This window comes from Oncorhynchus mykiss, chromosome 31 (assembly GCF_013265735.2).
Source record: "Oncorhynchus mykiss isolate Arlee chromosome 31, USDA_OmykA_1.1, whole genome shotgun sequence".
NCBI classification, from domain to species: domain Eukaryota; kingdom Metazoa; phylum Chordata; class Actinopteri; order Salmoniformes; family Salmonidae; genus Oncorhynchus; species Oncorhynchus mykiss.
Window position 1 is genome coordinate 25,820,113 of NC_050571.1, and position 18,866 is coordinate 25,838,978.

At 46.2% G+C, this 18,866-nt stretch overlaps 1 protein-coding gene across 2 annotated transcripts; it reads left to right on the forward strand.

The window, feature by feature from the left end:
• Nucleotides 1-322: 322 nt before the first annotated feature.
• LOC110504852 (rootletin-like) lies at nucleotides 323-18,385 on the forward strand. Of its 2 annotated transcripts, XM_036969803.1 has the most exons (19): nucleotides 323-369; nucleotides 529-744; nucleotides 4,031-4,178; nucleotides 4,997-5,896; nucleotides 6,172-8,649; nucleotides 8,762-8,881; nucleotides 8,960-9,115; nucleotides 9,194-9,310; nucleotides 9,479-9,601; nucleotides 9,990-10,043; nucleotides 10,260-10,529; nucleotides 11,667-11,777; nucleotides 11,936-12,184; nucleotides 12,554-13,196; nucleotides 13,285-13,415; nucleotides 13,534-13,587; nucleotides 13,744-13,974; nucleotides 14,314-14,448; nucleotides 17,146-18,385. In XM_036969803.1, the coding sequence occupies exons 2-19, from the start codon at nucleotides 563-565 to the stop codon at nucleotides 17,320-17,322; spliced, it is 6,279 nt and encodes a 2,092-aa protein (XP_036825698.1). In that variant the 5' UTR covers nucleotides 323-369; nucleotides 529-562; the 3' UTR covers nucleotides 17,323-18,385. The 2 variants fall into 2 exon arrangements, with proteins under 2 accessions (XP_036825698.1, XP_036825697.1); XM_036969802.1 differs by lacking the exon at nucleotides 323-369 and having other exon boundaries at nucleotides 376-744.
• The last annotated feature ends 481 nt before the right edge of the window (nucleotides 18,386-18,866 follow it).

Below are 18,866 nucleotides of genomic sequence, written 5' to 3' on the forward strand. Positions count from 1 at the left end.
GCTCTGTTCTGCAGTTCTGAGTTATCCATTGGCTTCACATTGCATTCATTCATTAGCTTAATCAGAGTTACGCAGTAACTTGGCTAACTGGCAGAGATAGGTGATGGGATGAGGGGGAGGGGCTTGTTGTGGTTAGGGAGAGGAGGTGGTGAGGTAACTTTAGACGCATGTCTGAAGCTAGTCAGCTACTTGCTGCAGCCGAGCTGCTGCTCTCATGATTAATGCAATTTGTGTGTGTGTGGTGTGTGTGTGGTGTGTGTGTGTGTGTGTGTGTGTGTGTGTGTGTGTGTTACACCACAGCAAAGGGTCAAGAAAGAGATGGAAGAGAGGACAAAGAAGCGAAGGGAGAGAAAGAGGGAGGTCAGAGAGGTATATAGAGAAAGAGGAGAGGGGAGGCAGTTTTTGAGAAAGAGAGGGGGGTGTTACTGAGGTTGGAGAAGGAGTGTGTTTGTTGGTTTGCTACTGGACAGTGGATGAATGCAGGGAGAGGATCAGTAAGGTTTCTGAATGGAAACTGTTGGTTTGCAGGTTCTAGAGAAGAGGTCACCCATGAACAACAACCATGGAGGGGAACATGATTACAACAGCGGGGACCGGAACCGGAGCTCACTCTGTAACCATGGTAACAGGTCCCACTGGCACCCCGGACCTCCAGGTTCTGACTGACAGAGTGAAGCTTCTAGAGCACAGCCTGAGAGACAACGTCAGCTCCTTCACTGAGTCTGAGAGCGCTCTGCACAGCAGGTGAGGAGCAGGTGACATAGAGACAGGGATCATGTATCACACAGCTACAACATATCAACAACCATATCACATTGCACATCCTGTAGCATTTTGCCATAGTAACAGACTGTTGGTTACCTCTTAGCATGATATCACTGTGTGGGGTTTATTTCAAACATCGCAGTCAGTAAGGTATGTGTGCACACTTCTATTTTCTCTTGGACTTATGACAGGCAAAAACAATTTGACAGTAGGATGTCTCATCTCTGTTGAATGCTAATGTAATGCTATGCTAATCATGTAATGCTATGCTAATCATGTCATGCTATGCTAATCATGTAATGCTATGCTATTCATGCATTTCTATGCTATTCATGTAATGCTATGCTTATCATGTAATGCTATGCTAAACATGTAATGCTATGCTAATCGTGTAATGCTATGCTAATCATGTAATGCTATGCTAATCATGTAATGCTATGCTAACCATGTAATGCTATGAAAAATAAATGTGATCTTTTTATTTATTTATTTATTTTACCTTTATTTAACCAGGTAGGCAAGTTGAGAACAAGTTCTCATTTACAATTGCGACCTGGCCAAGATAAAGCAAAGCAGTTCGACAGATACAACAACACAGAGTTACACATGGAGTAAAACAAACATACAGTCAATAATAAAGTATAAACAAGTCTATATACAATGTGAGCAAATGAGGTGAGAAGGGAGGTAAAGGCAAAAAAGGCCTTGGTGGCAAGGTAAATACCATATAGCAAGTAAAACACTGGAATGGTAGTTTTGCAATGGAAGAATGTGCAAAGTAGAAATAAAAATAATGGGGTGCAAAGGAGCAAAATAAATAAATAAATTAAATACAGTTGGGAAAGAGGTAGTTGATAGGGCTAAATTATAGGTGGGCTATGTACAGGTGCAGTAATCTGTGAGCTGCTCTGACAGTTGGTGCTTAAAGCTAGTGAGGGAGATAAGTGTTTCCAGTTTCAGAGATTTTTGTAGTTCGTTCCAGTCATTGGCAGCAGAGAACTGGAAAGAGAGGCGGCCAAAGAAAGAATTGGTTTTGGGGGTGACTAGAGAGATATACCTGCTGGAGCGTGTGCTACAGGTGGGAGATGCTATGGTGACCAGCGAGCTGAGATAAGGGGGGACTTTACCTAGCAGGGTCTTGTAGATGACATGGAGCCAGTGGGTTTGGCGACGAGTATGAAGCGAGGGCCAGCCAACGAGAGCGTACAGGTCGCAATGGTGGGTAGTATATGGGGCTTTGGTGACAAAACGGATTGCACTGTGATAGACTGCATCCAATTTGTTGAGTAGGGTATTGGAGGCTATTTTGTAAATTACATCGCCAAAGTCGAGGATTGGTAGGATGGTCAGTTTTACAAGGGTATGTTTGGCAGCATGAGTGAAGGATGCTTTGTTGCAAAATAGGAAGCCAATTCTAGATTTAACTTTGGATTGGAGATGTTTGATATGGGTCTGGAAGGAGAGTTTACAGTCTAACCAGACACCTAAGTATTTGTAGTTGTCCACGTATTCTAAGTCAGAGCCGTCCAGAGTAGTGATGTTGGACAGGCGGGTAGGTGCAGGTAGCGATCGGTTGAAGAGCATGCATTTAGTTTTACTTGTATTTAAGAGCAATTGGAGGCCACGGAAGGAGAGTTGTATGGCATTGAAGCTTGCCTGGAGGGTTGTTAACACAGTGTCCAAAGAAGGGCCGGAAGTATACAGAATGGTGTCGTCTGCGTAGAGGTGGATCAGAGACTCACCAGCAGCAAGAGCGACCTCATTGATGTATACAGAGAAGAGAGTCGGTCCAAGAATTGAACCCTGTGGCACCCCCATAGAGACTGCCAGAGGTCCGGACAACAGACCCTCCGATTTGACACACTGAACTCTATCAGAGAAGTAGTTGGTGAACCAGGCGAGGTAATCATTTGAGAAACCAAGGCTGTTGAGTCTGCCGATGAGGATGTGGTGATTGACAGAGTCGAAAGCCTTGGCCAGATCAATGAATACGGCTGCACAGTAATGTTTCTTATCGATGGCGGTTAAGATATCGTTTAGGACCTTGAGCGTGGCTGAGGTGCGCCCATGACCAGCTCTGAAACCAGATTGCATAGCAGAGAAGGTATGGTGAGATTCAAAATGGTCGGTAATCTGTTTGTTGACTTGGCTTTCGAAGACCTTAGAAAGGCATGGTAGGATAGATATAGGTCTGTAGCAGTTTGGGTCAAGAGTGTCCCCCCCTTTGAAGAGGGGGATGACCGCAGCTGCTTTCCAATCTATGGGAATCTCAGACGACACGAAAGAGAGGTTGAACAGGCTAGTAATAGGGGTGGCAACAATTTCGGCAGATAATTTTAGAAAGAAAGGGTCCAGATTGTCTAGCCCGGCTGATTTGTAGGGGTCCAGATTTTGCAGCTCTTTCAGAACATCAGCTGAATGGATTTGGGAGAAGGAGAAATGGGGAAGGCTTGGGCGAGTTGCTGTTGGGGGTGCAGTGCTGTTGACAGGGGTAGGAGTAGCCAGGTGGAAAGCATGGCCAGCAGTAGAAAAATGCTTATTGAAATGTTCAATTATGGAGGATTTATCAGTGGTGACAGTGTTTCCTATCTTCAGTGCAGTGGGCAGCTGGGAGGAGGTGTTCTTATTCTCCATGGACTTTACAGTGTCCCAGAACTTTTTTGAGTTAGTGTTGCAAGAAGCAAATTTCTGCTTGAAAAAGCTAGCCTTGGCTTTTCTAACTGCCTGTGTATAATGGTTTCTAGCTTCCCTGAACAGCTGCATATCACGGGGGCTGTTCGATGCTAATGCAGAACGCCATAGGATGTTTTTGTGTTGGTTAAGGGCAGTCAGGTCTGGGGAGAACCAAGGGCTATATCTGTTCCTGGTTCTAAATTTCTTGAATGGGGCATGTTTATTTAAGATGGTTAGGAAGGCATTTTAAAAAAATATCCAGGCATCCTCTACTGACGGGATGAGGTCAATATCCTTCCAGGATACCCCGGCCAGGTCGATTAGAAAGGCCTGCTCAGCGTTTTACAGTGATGAGAGGAGGTCGTTTGACTGCTGACCCATTACGGATGCAGGCAATGAGGCAGTGATCGCTGAGATCTTGGTTGAAGACAGCAGAGGTGTATTTAGAGGGGAAGTTGGTTAGGATGATATCTATGAGGGTGCCCGTGTTTAAGGCTTTGGGGAGGTACCTGGTAGGTTCATTGATAATTTGTGTGAGATTGAGGGCATCAAGTTTAGATTGTAGGATGAGTCATGTTGTCCTCCTGTGCAGGATTAGAGAGTTGGAGGTGTCAGAAAAGAGCCTGCTACAGAAGGTGGAGGACCTTACTTCCAACTCAGTCCTCCACTGCCCCAGCATGCTGCAGCGCCAGAGGCTGGATGAGCGGCTCCACGCGCTGAGGGAGGAGGTACGCTCCATGGTGAGAGACAGAATTGAGCTTTACATGAGCTTCAATGAGGCATAGCAAACATACGAGTACTGGAAGCTGTACTGTACATGTAGTGTAAGCCTGTTATAACTCAGGTATTAGTGTAGTGTAAACCTGTTGTAACTCAGGTAGTGTAGTGTAAGCTTGTTGTAACTCAGGTATTAGTGTAGTGTAAACCTGTTGTAACTCAGGTATTAGTGTAGTGTAAACCTGTTGTAACTCAGGTATTAGTGTAGTGTAAACCTGTTGTAACTCAGGTAGTGTAAGCTTGTTGTAACTCAGGTATTAGTGTAGTGTAAACCTGTTGTAACTCAGGTAGTGTAGTGTAAACCTGTTGTAACTCAGGTAGTGTAAGCCTGTTGTAACTCAGGTAGTGTAAACCTGTTGTAACTCAGGTATTAGTGCAGTGTAAACCTGTTGTAACTCAGGTAGTGTAAACCTGTTGTAACTCAGGTAGTGTAACCCTGTTGTAACTCAGGTAGTGTAAACCTGTTGTAACTCATGTATTAGTGCAGTCTAAACCTGTTGTAACTCAGGTAGTGTAAACCTGTTGTAACTCAGGTATTAGTGTAGTGTAAACCTGTTGTAACTCAGGTAGTGTAAACCTGTTGTAACTCAGGTAGTGTAAACCTGTTGTAACTCAGGTATTAGTGTAGTGTAAACCTGTTGTAACTCAGGTATTAGTGTAGGGTAATTTATTGTACTTTATTGTAATTGTAAGAAGAAGGAGAATGCAGGGAGTATGCGAGTATCATAACTCTATTGTAGCTCAGGTGTAAGTTATTGTAATCTCCCTGTCTCTGTCTCAGTCCCAGGAGAAGGAGCGTGGGGATCGTGTGTGGAGGGAGAGGCTGAGGCGCTGCCAGGCCCAGCTCAGGGCTAAAGAAGAGGAGATGGGCCGCCAGTCTCAGTACTTTGAGCACTTTAAGAGCCAGCTGCACCACAAGCTAGGCCTGGCCAGAGACAGAGAGCAGGGCCTGCAGACCAGACTCTACCAGCTGGAGCGACCAGTGCTGGAGATGAACGTATCTGCTGCCACCTACATAGCCCCTGTCAACACAGCTAGCACCAACTCCGTTACTGCAGACAATGTCAAGTCCATCATGGTACCAACCTCAGGCCAACAGAGAACAGAGACAGAGAGACTGCCCCACCCAAGGGAGGAAGGAGAAGGAGAGGAGGAGGACGGTGAGGCGAAGACACAGCGGAGACACTACGGACAACAGCTCCAGCAGAAGCAGGGAGTGGATGGTAGAGAAATAGAGGGAGAAAGAGAGGGGGAGGAAGGGGATGATGGTGAGACTCTGGGGGGTGAGGCTAGACTGAGAAGCTTCATCCTCAGCCTCCAGGAGGACCTCAGGGTTCTGCTGGAGAGGGAGGAGCAGGGGCTGGCGGAGCAGAGGGGGCTGATGGAACAGTTGGAGGAAGCGCAGGAGAACAACCACTTCTTGTCCTGTACGTTGGAGGAGATGAAGACGGTGGTCCACAGACTGAAGCTGACAGAGAGCTCCCTGATGGAGGAGGTGGAGGAGCTGCAAGAGGAGAACCAGAGACTGTGTCAGAGGGTCAGCCACACTCTGAGACAGACCAACCACAGCCTGGGTTCTACTGACCCCAGCCCTGTCTCTACCCCCAGCCTGGCTACCTCCCTGTCAAACACCCCTGGCCTGGGTCAACCAGTTCCCTGCTCTGTGAACAACACTGACCCGGTGAGTAATGAGATGAAAGTTCATGTAGAGGGGACTCTGTAAATCAGTGTAAGAGTTGGAGAGTTAAGCCTCAAGAATGTGAATGATTACGATTATAAGCTAACCTTATTTTAGGATTGTAAAATGGATTATAATGTGGGATTATCATGGGTCCAAAGTGGAATGTTGATCTGAGTAACTACAGAGGAACTAACGAGTGTGGCCGGCTTGTGTGTTTGAGACTGGGATCTGCTTTTTGATGAACCTCTAATGTTTAGTGTTCATCATCTATGCAGGTGAAGATGATCCCAGGCCAGTCTTCACTAGACACATACCCCTCTGCTCAACACCATGGAGCAACAGAGAGGTCGCAGGAAAACTCCACTCTGCCTCTGCCCCAGCCGGACCTCCTGAACCTCTCAGGCCACCGTAGCCAGAACCCCGGCCTCATATCCCTGGGTACTAAGAGCGTTGAGGGTCTGGGGGAGTTGTCCCTGAGGGACTGGTGTCCTGGTCCTGGGGGCTTCCCCTCTCTCAACCTGGAGGAGGGGACAAGCGAGGAGACTGAGGCCCTGAAAGAGGCTTACAGGAGCATGGGGGGCGACATGGACTCACTCCGGGACCACAGGGACCAGCTGGAGAGCACTCTACGACACACACAGGACCAGCTGCACAGGGTGACCGAGGAGAACGCCCGACTGAAATGTAAACTCAGGGCGCAGGGAGAAACAGGGGCCTGCGAGGTGGAGCTTGTTGGCGAGAGCATGACAAATGTCCAGGAAAACAAGGTGTCAACTCCAAACCTCATACCCCAGAGTTGCAGAGACCTCACTGCAACTCCATATCAGAATGATACTATCCTAGCCTTAGCCCAGGATGACCTGTCCCTGTATGCCTTAGCCCAAGATGACCTAGCCCTAGCCTTGAACCAGGAGAACCGGGCCCTGGGCAGGCGTATCCAGGAGCTCCTAGCCCACATAGAGAGCCAGGAGGGGGAGAGTGAGAGGGAGCTAGTCCAGCTCAGGCTGCAAGTGTCCCTGCTAGAGAGGGAGAGCACCAGTCTGGAGCAGGAGAACCTGGAGCAGGGAGGTCTCATCACTGAACTGACCAGGAAGACTGAGGATGACCTCAACACTATCATAGAGCTGCAGGAAAGACGGGTCGAGAAGGGTCAGCTAGGCCTACAGCAGGGTGACAGTGGTTTGACCACTGAGTCAGAGTCAGTGCACGCTCAACAGGGTCAACCCACAGTAGGGGTTGTGACCAGTTTACAAGGTGATCAGACGCCAGGGTCAGTGAATAGTGGTGTACCACAGGTTGACCACACGGTTGAGTCAGTGTGTGGTCAGCAGGAGGACCGTTTGACCACGGAGTCAACGTGCAGGCTTAGAGAGAAGAGGGACGAGCTGATTGGCTATCTCAGTGATCTCAAAGAGGAAAGAGAACAGGTAGCCCTCTCACTTAGCAGTCAGACAGAGGAGAAACACCAGCTAACACGCTCCATGTGGGTTCTGAAAGAAGAACGTGACCAGATCCATAAGTCACTCTGCGGTTTAAAAGAAGAGAAAGAACAGCTGACAAGGTCCCTCTGTGGTCTGAAAGATGAGAGAGACAAGGTGACGCGGTCAATGTGTGGTTTAAAAGAGGAGAGAGACCAGCTAGTTCAGTCAATGTTTGGACTCGAGGAGGAGAGAGACCAGCTAGTTCAGTCAATGTCTGGACTCGAGGAGGAGAGAGACCAGCTAGTTCAGTCAATGTCTGGACTCCAGGAGGAGAGAGACCAGCCAGTTCAGTCAATGTCTGGACTCCAGGAGGAGAGAGACCAGCTAGTTCAGTCAATGTCTGGACTCCAGGAGGAGAGAGACCAGCCAGTTCAGTCAATGTCTGGACTCCAGGAGGAGAGAGACCAGCTAGTTCAGTCAATGTCTGGACTCCAGGAGGAGAGAGACCAGCTAGTTCAGTCAATGTCTGGACTACAGGAGGAGAGAGACCAGCTAGTTAAGTCAATGTCTGGACTCCAGGAGGACAGAGACCAGCTAGTTCAGTCAATGTCTGGACTCCAGGAGGTGAGAGACCAGCTAGTTCAGTCAATGTCTGGACTCCAGGAGGAGAAAGACCAGCTAGTTCAGTCAATGTCTGGACTACAGGAGGAGAGAGACCAGCTAGTTAAGTCAATGTCTGGACTCCAGGAGGAGAGAGACCAGCTAGTTCAGTCAATGTCTGGACTCCAGGAGGTGAGAGACCAGCTAGTTCAGTCAATGTCTGGACTCCAGGAGGAGAGAGACAAGCTCTCGCAGTCTCTCTTCGGCCAAAAAGATGAGAGAGACCAGTTGATGCAGTCAATGTGTGGTTTAAAGGGACAGAGAGACCAGCTAACACAGACACTCAGCCGTCTAGAGCAGGAAAGAGACAAGCTGTCATCTCTCAGCCTTCAAACACGAGAGCGGTACCAGGTGGACCAGTTTGTCTCTGATCTAAAAGAAGAGAAAGAGCAGCTAGTTCAGTCAATGGATGTTCAGAGAGAACAGCTCACAGAGGAGAGAGACCAATTGCAGATGGACGTCGCTACTCTACGGAATCAGCTGCTGTTACAGGGGCGGAGCCACAGCCAGCAGCCCTCAGAGAACCACGTTGGCAAGGCAACACGGACAGAGGTTGTGGCTACAGAGAGAGGGGGTCAGATGCCAAAAATGCATGATGATGGTAATGTCACTCATAGATGTCTGGCCACAGTCTACTCCTACAAGACCATCCGTCTGGCACAGTCTGCACAGGTAGGAGGGAATCTTTGTACTTGTGTGAGTTGTTATGTATGTTGGCACTGAGTTTCTGTCAGTAGTAGCGTGTCGCAGGGTTGTGTGAGTTATAGCATATCCCCGTATCCAGGACCACTTGGGAGAGAAAGAGGAAACAGATATGGAGCAGAGTGAACTGATGAGGGAGATCGAGTCGCTGGGGTTAGAACTCAGAAACTCACGGGAGGTACTGAAGAAGACCCAATCAGAGGTGAGCGCTCCTTTCTTCCTGTCTTGGCCAATCAGAGGAGAGGTCAGAACCATGACTGAACAGAATCTGTGTGTGCAGGCTCAAAGGTGGTACCGTGAGCTGGGTGTGTCTGAGGTCAGACGAGAGGAGGCTGAGAAGAGGGCGGGAAAGGCAGCCAATGAGGTGAAGGGGATGAGAGAGGAAACCAAGGAGGTGGAGAAAACAAAGACGGAAAACCACACACTGAGAGCAGAGGTATGGATAGAGAAAGTATCGCTCTCACTAACCACCATAGTCATGTCATGATAACCCACTGGCTGTGTCTGTTGTTAGTTGGGAGAGGTGAAGGGCAGACTATTGTGTCTGGAGAGAGAGAAGACCGATGCTCACACACTGAGGATCAAGATCCAAGAGAAGTTCAGCTTGCTTCAGGCTGAACTCAAAGCCAAGGTGTGTGTTGCTTCAGGCTGAACTCAAAGCCAAGGTGTGTGTTGCTTCAGGCTGAACTCGAAGCCAAGGTGTGTGTTGCTTCAGGCTGAACTCGAAGCCAAGGTGTGTGTGTTGACTAAATCTTTCTATGTGTGTACTGTATACCTGAATTTGTGATCGTTCACGCAGAGTGTTGCTCTGAAGGAGCTGAGTTCAGAGTACACATCCCTGAAGGGAGAGCAGGGCAGCAGAGAGGACTGGAGCAACACACTCACCTTACTGAGGGTGCGCTATGATGACATCAGAAATAAGGTAAACTGCCTTTTGTCAGCTAAGATTGGTAAAAGTTACCCTTAAGTTTACCAATTTAGGTAGAAGGCATCCTTTTGCACCGATTTAGAATCAGCTTAATACTCTACCATCCCCGAATCCCGAGCCTTACCTGTTAGGAAGAAAATTCCAAACTGACCTGAGATCAGTGTCAAGGAGCAACTTCATCCTAGTCTGATAAAACCACAGCTCTCTGCTTAGAGTGATGTTTGTTCAAAGACATGCAGAATGAATTGTATTGGAAGAGAGATTTTACAATATCAAAAGAGCTGTATTTGTGGTCAGTGTTTTTGGTTTACTGTAATGCTTTGTTGTTATTTCCAGTCCGTGTATTTAGTCTAATGGCTTTGTCTCTCCTGACTTTCTCCAGTACAATGTCCTCCTGAGAAAGAGTCAGACGGATCTGGACATAGCTCCTCTAAAGGTGAGGGGGGTGGAGAATGGGGGTAGTCTGGTTTGATACATGGTTGTTTGAAGCTAAAATAAGATTTGGTGTTGGACTTGTTTTGACTGACAGCTGTTGTATCCAATGGCAGGCCATGCTGTAATGATTTGGTTTTGATTGATTAGTGATCTGTCCAATGACAAGCCAAGCTGCCGGGTTTTGGTTTTGATTGACTGATGATCTGTCCGATGGCAGGCCAAGCTGTCATGTCTGGTGGTGAAGTGCCAGCAGAGGAACAGTCTACTGGTGCAGTTGATGCAAGCCCTGCGTCGGTATGGCTGCCTGGACTACAATCTGACCCAGGAGGCTGAGGACCTGCTTAATGACACAGCACTGCAGGACTACGCCAGCACCTTCACACCCCCACCCACTGCAGCTCTGCAGCAGAACACCCACCTTCTCCCACCTGCAGCCTCAGAACGACCGGAGTGCTCACAGACCTCTGCTGCAGCCTCCGCAGCACAGGTAAGAGATGTGGTAACACAGAGGTTTTCAAACCTCTCCTTGAGGACCCCCAGCCGTTCCATATATTCAAGCTATTCCACAGCTAGTACACCGGATTAAACTTGTCAACTAATCAAGCCCTTAACTACTCGATTCAGGTGAGTTAGTGCAGGGCAACAACAAAATTGTGAAATTTCCGATCCCCGAGGAGAGGTTTGAAACGCACCACAGTAACACACCATATGTCACGCCCTGACCTTAGTTATCCATGTTTTCTTTATTATTTTGGCTAGGTCAGGGTGTGACGAGGGTGGTTTGTTTAGTTTTTCTATTGTCTCTGGGTTTTTGTATGTCTAGGGGTTTTTGTATGTCTAGGGGTTTTTGTATGTCTAGGGGTTTTTGTATGTCTAGGTGTTTATATGTCTATGGTTGCCTAGATTGGTTCTCAATCAGAGGCAGCTGTTTATTGTTGTCTCTGATTGGGGACCATATTTAGGTAGCCATATTCCTTGGGTATTTTGTGGGTTGTTATTCTATGTTTAGTTGCCTGTCTGCACTAGCCATATTAGCTTCACGGTTCGTTTTGTTCAGTGTTTGTTCTTTCATTAAAGAAGTATGGACGCTTACCACGCTGCGCCTTGGTCTCCTCCATCTGACGACCGTGACACCATACCACTGCACTGAACCACTAACTCATCTTAGTACAGTGTGAAACCAGTAGTCTAAAGTACTAAAGTAAAAATACTTTAAAGTAGTACTTAAGTAGTTTTTTGGGGAATCTGTACTTTACTATTCATATTTTTGACAACTTTAACTTTTATTTCACTACATTACTAAAGAAAATGATGTACGGTTGGCTTAATATAAGGCATTTGAAATGATGTATACTTTTAGATTTACTTTTGATACATAAGTATATTTAAAACAAAATACTTTTAGACTTTTACTCAAGTAGTATTTTACTTGGTGACTTTCACTTTTACTTGAGTCATTTTCTATTAACGTAACTTTACTTTTTCAAGTATGACAATTGGGTACTTTTCCCACCACTGTGTAATACAGAAACATACCTCACACCAGCTGAAGGGGTTTATAACATAACACACCTGTGTAAGGGGTTTCCCTGGCCATCTCTGAGGGGTTGTGCTCTCTTCCTAGGAGCTGAGTAAAGCTGTGTCTGAAGGCAGTAGGAGGGAACACTTCAGAGTGTGTGTGGCCACAGCAGACTACTGCCCCTCTCCGAACATGCCTCACACTCTACTGCCAATGGTAGTTGGATATAGAAATATTACAACTCTCAGTTTCTGTGGCACACAGTATTCTGTCACAGAGCATTGTTTTAATTAATATAAATACATGACAACAAATGATATCTTGTTGCATGTCTTATACAGTAGGCTTATATTATCCACACATTTCTGTTACAGCTGCCCCTTTCTGCGGGTGAATCAGTCCAAGTTACTGGACTTCCAGACAGACATGGGATGTACCATGCCGAGGTGAAAGGGGAATCTGGCCTGGTCCCTGCCCGTTTCTTAGAGGAGAATGGGAGACCACTCATCCTGACTTCCCCCTCGCCAGAGAGATGTGCCAGTCTGACTAGGAAGCTGACCAGTCCAGGGAAGATCATCAACCTTCACCAGCAGTTGCAGAACACTCTCTCCAACAGCTACCAGGTAGGCCTATAGTACAGCTTCAACAAACTCTATGCTACCTACCTTCACACAAGTTATTTTAGATTTATTTAACCTTTATTTAGACAGGGAGTCAGACTGAGACCAAGGTCTCTTTTCCAGATGAGCCTGTATAGCACCACAATACACATCCAAATACAATAAACACTTTAAACTGCACATTCATATACAAAACGGACACATATTAAATATTGAGTAACTTATTTTCAACGGAAACTTCAGTTGTAGTAGAATTAAGTATCAAAACACACAATGCTATGCTAACCAGGCTTGAAGGACCGCAAATGTATATTGTTTATGCACAAAGTCCCACTATAGTCTACACAACCATGTCACCCATTCTCTCCCTAGGTTTTCCCTTCCAAGACCAGCCCCCAGGTTTACTCCAGTCCCCCTCCAGGACAGGGGTACTCCCCAGGATACCCCAACCACAACCCTGCTGCCCCCAACCGACCCAAGCATACCCTTGTAGCAACTACCCCTATTATTACTAGTACTAGTCTCTCTGCCACTGCCCCCACTAAAACTACCAGTGATGGTGCTACCTCTTCTAAGCAGACCCCAAACAGAGCACATCCAACTACCAGCCCTCCTGTCTACACCACCACCACCACTACTGCCCTTAGCAGTGGTAAAGAACCCCTCTCTAAAACTGGCTCTGCTGCTGCTACCTCCAATGTTACAACCCCTGTTAATACCCCTCCTACCGCTGTGGCCCGGACTGTTAAAGCACAAACTACCACTGCCTTGTGGAACACTGCCCCCACCAAATCTGCCCCTCCACCTATTACCGCTGGAACTACAGCCCCCACCAAATCTGCCCCTCCACCTATTACCGCTGGAACTACAGCCCCCACCAAAATGGCCCCCATCACTACTGCTCTTCCCCTTGCTGAGTTGTCACGACTGCCTGATGAGGATCATTGCATCAAGAAGCCCCTCTCCAACCTCCAGCCTGAACAAGCTAAACCACCCAAACTCAGAGCTATACCAGGTGCAGTAGCCTACACAATACACACTGTTGACTGTACCCTTGACGGAAAGCATACGTGTCTGATTGTCTTTGGTCCCGCCCCTCTTAGAACCTCCAGCTGAGGTGAGCTCTGTTGAGGTCATCAGGACGGTGGGACAGAGCAGCCTCATGATTGGTTGGGAGAGACCGCCACTGGATGAGCTGGGCTGCAGCAACGGAACCTTTGTGTATGGATACATGGTAGGCTGCTCCTCTCGCCTTGGATACATTAGAATGTAAATGGATGGCTTTGGTGTTGTTCATTCGGTGCTCTGTGTATGCCTTGCTCATCTCTCTCTCTCTCTTTCTCCCTCCACAGATCTATGTAGAAGGGGAGTTCCACAAGTCTGTCATGAGCTCTGCATGCACGAAGGTACGGTATGAAGCAGTCCTTTGACAACATGCTCCACCTTTCCTCCTCCTCTTCCTGTTCTAATGATGCAATAATATTCATCACTGTGTGTGGTGTTTCTACGTATCATCAGTTGAATGGTTGAAGATGACAGTGTGTATCTGTCCTCTCTTTCAGTGTATTCTGGAGAATCTGGATCTGTCCGGCCAGGTCCACATCAGTGTTCAGACCCTGGGCTCCAACGGTCTCTATGCGGAGAAGGTCCACCTCATCTACAGGGGAAAACACACCCAGTTTAGGACAGATCACACCCGTGTCAACACAGCTTCTGCTGCTCCCTGCACAGACCCTGCCTACCGAGACTGCAGGACTCCGCCCCCACACCGACACAATGGCTTCACCCAACCAGTGAGTTCTACAGACATGCCCACTTCTAAATTGACACACCCACCACATGATCACTTTTGCCCTGACCATTTTGGGAAACTTACCCTGACCCAACGTTTTAATCTTTTACTGCATATTTTCAGCCACACTCTCCAGTTGAAACCTTACTCACCCGACTCAGCAAGTCCAACGGTCTTGATGTGTTCCTTTTCAGTTACTGTGTTTCATTGAAATCTGTATGAAATAATGAAATGTGATGCAGTCATAAATATCTACATTTACAGTCATCTCTTCTGGGCTTGTGTATTAATGTGTGTGTGTCTGTGTGTGTACTCTGCGTGTGTGTGGCGTGCCTTTCAGCTTGTGGCCATCTACAACTACAACCCTCTGAAGGACAGTCCTAACCTCCACCCCAGCAGAGAGCTGGCCCTTAGAGAGGGAGACACCGTCATGCTGCTAGGCAACCCACGCAACGACGGCTTCTGTCAGGCCGAGGTGGGCCAATCAACAACATCCAGTCAACAGTCATTTACCAATCAACTTGCAGAATTAACTTGTAGCTTGAATCTCTTTATATCGGATCATCATGTGTATGTACAGGGCATTCTGGAAAGTATTCAGACCCCTTTAATTTTTCCACATTTTGTTACGTTACGGCCTTATTCTAAAATTGATTAAATTACATGTTTTCCTCATCAATCTACACACAATAGTCCATGATGACATAATGAATGAAAAACAGGTTTTTAGAAATTTTAGCAAATGTATATAAAAATTTAAAAAATACCTTATTTGCGTAAGTATTCAGACATTAGCTATGAGAATTGTAATTGAGCTCAGGTGCATCCTGTTTCCCTTGATCATCCTTGAGATGTTTCTACAACTTGATTGGAGTCCACCCGTGGTCAATTAAATTGATTGGACATGATTTGGAAATGCACACACCTGTCTATATAAGGTCCCACAGTTGACAGTGCATGTCAGAACAAAAACCAAGCCATGAGGTTGAAGGAATTGTCCGTAGAGCTCTGAGACAGGATTGTGTCGAGGCACAGATTTGGGGAATGGTACCAAAAAATGTCTGCAGCATTGAAGTTCCCCAAGAACACAGTGGCCTCCATCATTCATAAATGGAAGAAGTTTGGAACCACCAAGACTCTTCCTAGAGTCTTGGCTGCTCGAGTCTTGGCTGCTCTTGGCTGCTTCCTAGAGTCCCTGGCTGCTCGACCAAACCAAAAGGTACCTGAAGACTCAGACCATGAGAAATAAGATTCTCTGGTCTGATTAAACCAAGATTGAACTCTTTGGCCTGAATGCCAAGCGTCACGTCTGGAGGTAACCTCGTGCTGTGGGGATGTTTTTTCAGTGACTAGTCAGGATCGAGGGAAAGATGAACGGAGCAAAGTACAGAGAGATCCTTGATGACAATCTGCTCCAGATTCAGAATCTGCTCAGACTGGGGCGAAGGTTCACCTTCCAACAGGACAATGACCCTAAGCACACAGCCAACGCAGGAGTGGCTTCGGGACAAGTCTCTGAATGTCCTTGAGTGGCCCAGCCAGAGCCCGGACTTGAACCCGATCAAAAATCTCTGGAGAGACCTGAAAATAGCTGTGCATCGATGTTCCCTATCCAACCTTGACAGAGCTCGAGGGGATCTGCAGAGAAGAATGGGAGAAACCTGCCAAATAGAGGTGTGCCAAGCTTGCAGCGTCATACCCAAGAAGACTTGAGGCTGTATTCATTGCCAAAAGTGCTTTAACAAAGTACTGAATAAAAGTTCTGAACACTTATTTAAATGTGATATAAATGCAAAAATGTTTTTTTTTTTAAATAGTTTTGCTTTATCATTATGGGGTATTGTGTGTAGATTGATGAGGAGAAAAACTATTGAATCCATTTTAGAATAAGGTTGTAACGTAACAAAATGTGGAAAAAGTCGAGGGGTCTGAATGCTTTCTGAATGCACTGTAATTGAACAGATCTGTGTCTGAGATATCTAACAGACTGCTATCTAACAGACTGCTATCTAACAGACTGCTATCTAACAGACTGCTATCTAACAGACTGCTATCTAACAGACTGCTATCTAACAGACTGCTATCTAACAGACTGCTATCTAACAGACTACTATCTAACAGACTGCTATCTAACAGACTGCTATCTAACAGACTGCTATCTAACAGACTGCTATCTAACAGACTACTATCTAACAGACTGCTATCTAACAGACTGCTATCTAACAGACTGCTATCTAACAGACTACTATCTAACAGACTGCTATCTAACCAGACTGCTATCTAACAGACTGCTATCTAACAGACTGCTATCTAACAGACTACTATCTAACAGACTGCTATCTAACAGACTGCTATCTAACAGACTGCTATCTAACAGACCTATCTAACAGACTGCTATCTAACAGACTGCTATCTAACAGACTGCTATCTAACAGACTGCTATCTAACAGACTGCTATCTAACAGACTGATATCTAACAGACTACTATCTAACAGACTGCTATCTAACAGACTGCTATCTAACAGACTGCTATCTAACAGACTGCTATCTAACAGACTACTATCTAACAGACTACTATCTAACAGACTGCTATCTAACAGACTGCTATCTAACAGACTGCTATCTAACAGACTGCTATCTAACAGACTGCTATCTAACAGACTGCTATCTAACAGACTGCTATCTAACAGACTGCTATCTAACAGACTGCTATCTAACAGACTGCTATCTAACAGACTGCTATCTAACAGACTACTATCTAACAGACTGCTATCTAACAGACTGCTATCTAACAGACTGCTATCTAACAGACTGCTATCTAACAGACTGCTATCTAACAGACTACTATCTAACAGACTGCTATCTAACAGACTGCTATCTAACAGACTGCTATCTAACCAGACTGCTATCTAACCAGACTGCTATCTAACCAGACTGCTATCTAACAGACTGCTATCTAACAGACTGCTATCTAACCAGACTGCTATCTAACCAGACTACTATCTAACAGACTGCTATCCAAACAGAGTGCTATCCTAACAGACTGCTATTTTACAGACTGCTATCTAACAGATGACTGACTATCTTACAGACTACTATCTAGCAGACTGCTATCTAAACAGATGAGTGCAGCTGTACTGTAGATAGCTTACTGAGTGATTATGTGTTTCAGGTGAATGGCAGACGAGGTCTGGCTCCTGTGGCGTTACTAGAGGAAGTTCCTGTTCCAGACAGACATGTAAGCCCCGCCCCTCCCCAATCTTCTCCTGAGAGAGGAGCAGATGATAGGCCACTGTGCCTGCCAATCAGAGAGAGAACAAGATGGGCCGCTGTGACTGTCAATCAGTGAGAGAACAAGATGATGGGCCACTGTGGCTGCAAATCAAAGAATGCTTACCTGCAGAGAGATTATAGTGGCCAGAGTTAATGACATCGTCAAACACTGCCTGCTTGTGACACAAACGTTCATAACCGCTCGCTGCCCAAAGTAATTTGAAATGGAAGGCTACAGTAGAGCATCAGCCTACATGTGGGAAGTTGTGTGGCCCAGTTTGACATTGTGCTTCGATGGACAGTTCCTTATAGCCTACATAATACTCACTGAGATTGTCGAATCACCTCTAACTGTCACCTCTATCAAAATTATCTCTAATCACCTCTATCAAAATCCCTACTGTTCCGTGTGTAATCTCTCATGGACAGACGCACGTAATATAGCTGCTATTGTAGTGTCTGTCAACAGACTGTGGGATGCGACGACTATCAAGGAACTTGATCAGTGATATTTCATCACTGATAATTTTGGACAAATTACGATTTCGCATCTTTCGAATTTCGGAAGGGGAGGGAACATTTGGCCCATAGACTTGCCTGTAACTTGCAAAGGCGGGTGGAGCTACTGCCCTGCTTCCACTGCTTGCTCTAGTCTCTTTTCAAACACATCTTCCAACAATAATAACACTGGGTTTCCAAGATTATTCTGTATGTGACAAGTGTCAAAAAGGTCAAAGGTTGGCCTAATGGATCTGACAACCTGTCTGTTATCAAGTGCATTCATGGTAATAAAGCTAGGCCATTTTACTGGATCCTTTATCAAGCCAAATAGGATAAAAAGAGGTCCATACCAAAGACTTGGATATTTCAGTTCTTTGTCGTTATACACTGAACAAAAAATAGCAATGCAAAATGTAAAGTGTTGGTCCCATGTTTCATGAGTTGAAATGAAAGATCCCAGAAATGTTCCATTCACATAAAAAAATCATATCTCCCTAATTTGGTGCAGAAATTTGTTTTACATCCCTGTTAGTGAGCATTTCTCTTTTGGCAAGATAATCCATCCACCTGGCAGCTGTGGCATATCAAGAAGATGATTAAACAGCATGGTCATTACACAGGTGCACCTTGTGTTAGGGACAATAAAAGGCCACACTAAAATGTGCAGTGTTGTCACACAACGCAATGCCACAGATGTCTCAAGTTTTGAGGGAGCGTGCAATTGGCATGCAGACTGCAGGAATGACCACCAGAGCTGTTTCCAGAGAATTCAATGTTTAATTTCTCAACCATAAGCCGCCTCCAACATTGTTTTAGAGAATTTGCCGTGCGGTTTGCTGATGTCAATGTTGGAGGGTTATGGTATGGCGGTGGGATTATGGTATGGGCAGGTGGCGGCGGTGTTATAGTATGGGCAGGCATAAGCTACGGACAACGAACACAAGTGCATTTTATCTATGGCAATTTGCATGCACAGAGATACCGTGATGAGATCCTGAGGCCCATTGTCGTGCCATTCATCCGCTGCCATCACCTCATGTTTCATGATAATGCACAGCCCCATGTCGCAAGGATCTGTACACAATTCCTGGAAGTTGGAAATGTCCCAGTTCTTACATG

Coding starts and splice junctions, on each gene's coding strand:
- LOC110504852 (XM_036969803.1), top strand. CDS start 563: ATGGAGGGGAACATGATTACAACAGCGGGGACCGGAACCGGAGCTCAC. Junction 5,897..6,171: donor CTGTGAACAACACTGACCCG/GTGAGTAATGAG, acceptor TCATCTATGCAG/GTGAAGATGATCCCAGGCCA. Junction 13,416..13,533: donor CCTTTGTGTATGGATACATG/GTAGGCTGCTCC, acceptor CTCCCTCCACAG/ATCTATGTAGAAGGGGAGTT.